The sequence below is a fragment of the Montipora capricornis genome, chromosome 3, assembly GCF_036669925.1.
Source record: "Montipora capricornis isolate CH-2021 chromosome 3, ASM3666992v2, whole genome shotgun sequence".
Taxonomy (NCBI): Eukaryota; Metazoa; Cnidaria; class Anthozoa; order Scleractinia; family Acroporidae; genus Montipora; species Montipora capricornis.
Window position 1 is genome coordinate 67,937,104 of NC_090885.1, and position 5,000 is coordinate 67,942,103.

At 39.9% G+C, this 5,000-nt stretch overlaps 1 protein-coding gene across 1 annotated transcript in view; it reads left to right on the plus strand.

Annotated features, from left to right (window-relative positions):
- LOC138041000 (succinate--CoA ligase [ADP/GDP-forming] subunit alpha, mitochondrial-like) overlaps positions 1-1,827 on the plus strand; it is a 17,587-nt gene extending 15,760 nt beyond the window's left edge. The window contains exons 9-11 of the mRNA XM_068886762.1: positions 237-286; positions 1,132-1,203; positions 1,301-1,827. Coding sequence (XP_068742863.1) covers positions 237-286; positions 1,132-1,203; positions 1,301-1,336 — 158 coding nt within the window. The 3' untranslated portion in view covers positions 1,337-1,827. The remainder of the gene's footprint in view (positions 1-236; positions 287-1,131; positions 1,204-1,300) is intronic.
- The last annotated feature ends 3,173 nt before the right edge of the window (positions 1,828-5,000 follow it).

A 5,000-nucleotide genomic window follows, 5' to 3' on the forward strand; every position in this document is an offset into this window, starting at 1 on the left:
AAACAAAAAAATACTAAAATCGCGGCCATTTTGGAATAAGGTGTAAAACGCACGAATCAACTGAATGAAATTTCATGTTTGTACAACAAAACCAGCTCTGCTAACTAAAAATGCCCTTTGTCTCAGCCAATCAGCATTTAGTAATTTTGCCCTCAATGTTATAAACCAGGATAAATGAAGAGATGTGATTTTGAGTCAAGGTTACTCAGAAAAAGTGTACTATCATTCTATTTTAGGCCACGCGGGTGCTATCATTGCGGCGGGAAGAGGTACCGCTGAACACAAGGTACAGTAAATACCCGGCTATCGATTCAACAGCCTTTCAATTTACTGTCCGTTGGCCCCATATGATAATTCGAATGTAATCTTTCGGCGTTTGGTGACTCAGCTCATTGCTGGAGTTGGGGTGGGGAGGATCAGGTCAAAAGTAATGGCGGGAGAGAGTTTAAAGAAGGCACTAAAATAGGGCTGCAAAGAAATGCATCGGCAACGCCGGCGCACAGTAATGGATGGTAAGCAGAGGAGTTTGTTCGCTCTTTCGTTTTTTTTTCTATTAAAAATGGTCTCACAAGGGCTAAATTGCTGAGCTTGCAAATAAAGTGATAGGATATTTTGTCTCGTATTGTAATAATAACTCGGTAGAAGGTACACAGAGAGAGCGTTCACATACATGTGTCGCCACAAAACGGCGACGCCGTTATAAGGTCTGAAACGAATTTGGTAATTGAAGGAGTAGAATCGAGAAAAAAGTCATTTAAACAGGGTGTTCCAAGCGGTCACCCAGCCTAGAAACTTCGACCAACATAGTTTCACTTGGTGATAAACCCTGGCATCCAATCAAAACGAAGCTCCACTGAATTTTAGACGTAATCTCCCTGTGACGTATCGTCAAATATGTATCGACATCAAAACTCTTTTCGAAATACTAAGCTTTGATACAAAAGAGAAAGCTTTGCTTTGAGCAAAACGGGTTTTGGTTTTTGCGGGCTGTACAGTTTTTGGGCGCTGTACGGTTTTTGGCGCTTCTGCCACGAGCCCCATTCGTCTTCGTTCCAGAAGCACTGTACTGGTCAGTAAATTGGTACTTGAAATGTGCAGAGTCGAATACCAATTGCGCTAGTTTTCTTTCAGATTAAAGCTTTAAAAGACGCTGGCGTCACTGTTACGATGTCGCCCGCTCAAATGGGTTCTACTATGAAAAAGGTAAGGCATGGAATTTCTAAAAAAGGAAATTTTGACCAATTGAAATACATGTATGACCCGACTCCTTTGTAATTTTTATTTTCTTCTTTCTTTTTAGGTTTACTCTGAACGATTTGCCAGCGAAACGATCTAGTGACTAGTTGACTTATTTTCTTCTTTTTAAATGTTTCTTCAACCTGGAGGTCGGTCGATTTTCCCGTTTCCTTGCGTGACTCCCGACTGCCAAGTGGGGCTATGAAGGTCACGCATTTCATATCATGCGTGACAAAATTGCATTGCAGTTTATGATCATGACAGCGAACTTAAAACGACTTCAGTTGTATTGGTCGTGTTTTTTATCTCGTCTTGAGGCCCATTCAGTGCTCATTAAGTGAGAATCAATATTATGAATGTGTATACTAGCTTTCAAATAAGCGAAGTACTCAATGAAGTTTATTATTTTGGGTTCTTAATTGAAAACAAAGGGAAATTGTTTGCGTAAAATACACAGTTTGAAGTACGCCCTCTTAGCTTGAGATCTCTTTTTTAAACGCAGAACTAAACAGCTAAGAAAGAGCCCAGATTTTAATTGTAAAAGAAAGCTAGCGGCCGTCCTTGCATACAAGTAAAACGAGATTAAAATGACTGTATATTGCTACTTTTTACACAACTGCTTCCTCCCCCCCCCCCCCCCCCCGAAATGCACTCTTCCTACCCTGCCTCGTGGGAATGTCTTTCATGTCTTAAGGTGATTCCCTTGTTTTTCAGTAATATTTAGTGGCTTTTGCAACATAACAATTTTACCGGTTGATCTACTTTCGAACGCTTCTCGCGAAATTCGGTAAAAAACACTTAGAATAAAGGGCATACAGCGCGAAAACAAGCACGGTGACCCCTTCTTTTTATTGCATTTTTAAAATGCCCTGTATATGAATATCACTTTTGCCAAGTTTGAAAAAAAATCTGGATAGTACGTCATTTTCATGGGAATTACCGTGCACGCAACATTCGTTGCGGTCGCACTTGAGATAAACACATTGTAACACTAGTGTTATCACTACTCTCTCGAATGTGACCGCAGCCTTTCTGGTGTTTTGAATCCCCAGGGAACGCTGAACAATAGAACGTGATGTAACATGCGTTTACCATTTGCAAAGAAAAACCGGTTGGAATGGAACGCTCGTAATTTCTCAGTATGGCGTTTCGCCAGGCCCGAATCTCTCGCGGCCGGAAGAAAACAGTAACAAATCAAAATGGCGGCTGCATCTGCCAACACGATCTCTTCCTCAAATGAAGGATTTTCCTTCATTGTCACTTTTACCAAAACTAATAAGTAGATATATAAAATCATTGCTAAATAGCGGTTAAGTCTAAGGCTTGATTTTTAAATGGTTGGCTTTCTCTTGTGTTTTGTAAACGACATTTTTTACTGTGTAAGCTTGCTTCGTAGCAGGTGTTAATACACGTTTACAACGGCATTTGGAAGAAAAATTCATGGACCTTAAAAAAAAAGACATCCTCGCAGTTAGTGATGTTGTAGTCTGGTGGTTAAGTGAAGTGGTTATTAATCGTACGTTCTCAGGCTCGAGTCCTGCGAGTCCTCACATTGGCGTTCGGCTTTAAAAAAAAAATATGTTCATTTCCCATGATCCCTATCAAGCTTTCGGTGTCCAAAATGCATGAATGATGATAAGACTTCACTTGGAGCAAATTGACAATATGAAAAACAAGACGCTCTTTATAGCGTTTACTCGGAATACCATGTTGCGCGAAAGTAGTTTAAAACAAACTACAAGGATTGAATAGGCTAAAGCGGTGTTCAAATTTGCTAAGTAACTGTCTCTACAGCCAATAGACCTTATTCACGATGGCCGCCATGTTGGATTTGCTCAGTATTATCATGTAAATTAGCTACACACTTCTGAGGGGGCAAACAACACAAGTTCGAGAGGTTTTAACGAACATCTTAGCCACACAGACGATTTTTTTCACGAAAATTGAAAATTTCATTGAATGTTTTTCACTTAAGTAGTAAAATAGAATGATTACACAAGATACTTCGATGTTTTTTTTAGTGAAAAATGACGAGATAACGAAGTGGAAAGTCAAAATGTCAAAGACAATCAAAGATATAAAATTATCATAAATGGGACTTAAGTCTAAATTGTAAAATGTACTTTTAGAAATGTTATTTCAATATTTCGACGAGCCGATTTTCCGCAATTTACCTTTTTTCCAATGTTTGCCCCCCAGCATAACACATGGCTAATTTGCATGACAATTTGAAAACCAACATGGCGGCTATCGTGAATAAGGCCTATTGAAATCTGGAGGGCTCATGACAACGGATAACGTACTGGTGAACATCGCTTCGTGTTTACAAATAAAATCAATAGGTCACCACGCAAAAGAAGTAGTTTTATTTGGTGCAGGTTGTAGGATCGGAAATAACGTGAATCTACGGAATGCAGGGGTGACGTACAAAGTGAAACCAGTGGGCTAAACGAGAGAGAAAACTTGTGAAAACCATTCTTGTAATTAATGTGGCTAAGTAAAATTTAGCCCTCCTCGTACCAGCTACACTGGCACTGAACCAGCTGCAAAGTTGGAAATTAACATTGCTGTGAATAATGCGGTGACTAGCCAATGAAGACCGTGAAACAATTAAAAAATTGACATCCGCGGATAATGCTCGTACAAAGAACAGCTGAAAGAAAAAGAAATTTCAGACATTTCCAACGTACCGCTGCTGGGAGCTCTGTACCGGCGATTTCATCATGTTGTCAACTTGCGCAGAGATTAACTATCTTATTCATAACATTTCCAGAAGACCGAATCCAGCATTTTCAATCTTTAGCTGCTATTGAGCTTTCACTCCAACATGGACTTGAGTTTCTAGATCGGCGAACGTCATTAAAAGTTTCGCATTGAAACCCCAACACAGCTCCCATCGCTTTGGTTGCCTCACCGCATGTTATAAATCCGGATTTTCATAGACGTCTAAGAGAATTGAGGCTGTTGGAAGCCTCGCGCGCGCAGAAATCCCCTCCAACGACACTCGACAACACGGCTGTTATTTTGTTGTTGTTGGAAAACGTAGTTTCGTTAAAGAGGGAGGTGAAATATATTTCTCCAAGAGATCAAGTGTATTGCTGTTAGCTAATAAAATCACCGCCTCGTAATTATATTGTCCATTTTGCGGCACCGAACAAAGTCAACCGATACCTTTCAGGTATTTCGAGTAATTACCCAATAACTCAATTTATTTTGACACGTATGGCTACGATACGAATTAACAAAGATAGAGATAATTAACCTGGGTTTTGCAACGATTTAATGTTTCAGTCAGTTTATCCCATTATCACTGAGCAAACCAGCAAATAATTGTTTTGCTATGAGCCTGTCATACGCCAGGCTAGGGACAAGGTTTGACCTGACGTGCAGCCACCCTGGTCGGACAAAAAAAAATTTCCTCACTTGTTAAGTGGGAGGCCTTTGGCAGACCACTTTATAAATTAATTTGGTTTTATCAACGGAGTTGATAATGTAAATTGGCCACCGTACAGAGATTCTAAAAGCTGACGTTTCGAGCGTTAGCCCTTCGTCAGAGCGAACCCAAATTTTTGTATACTACTTCCCCACTGACGTAGCACCACAGTTTCTTTAGAAACTACCCCCTTCATTCACTTTATAAATTGCCCTGCGTCTCACTTTTCCTCTTCTCTTTTTTTTCAACTTTTTCAAATGGTTTATATCTTTTGCATTGTCTGTAGCCGTTAGCAGCCAAAACATGGTACATGTAGCCTGCTATTTGATTG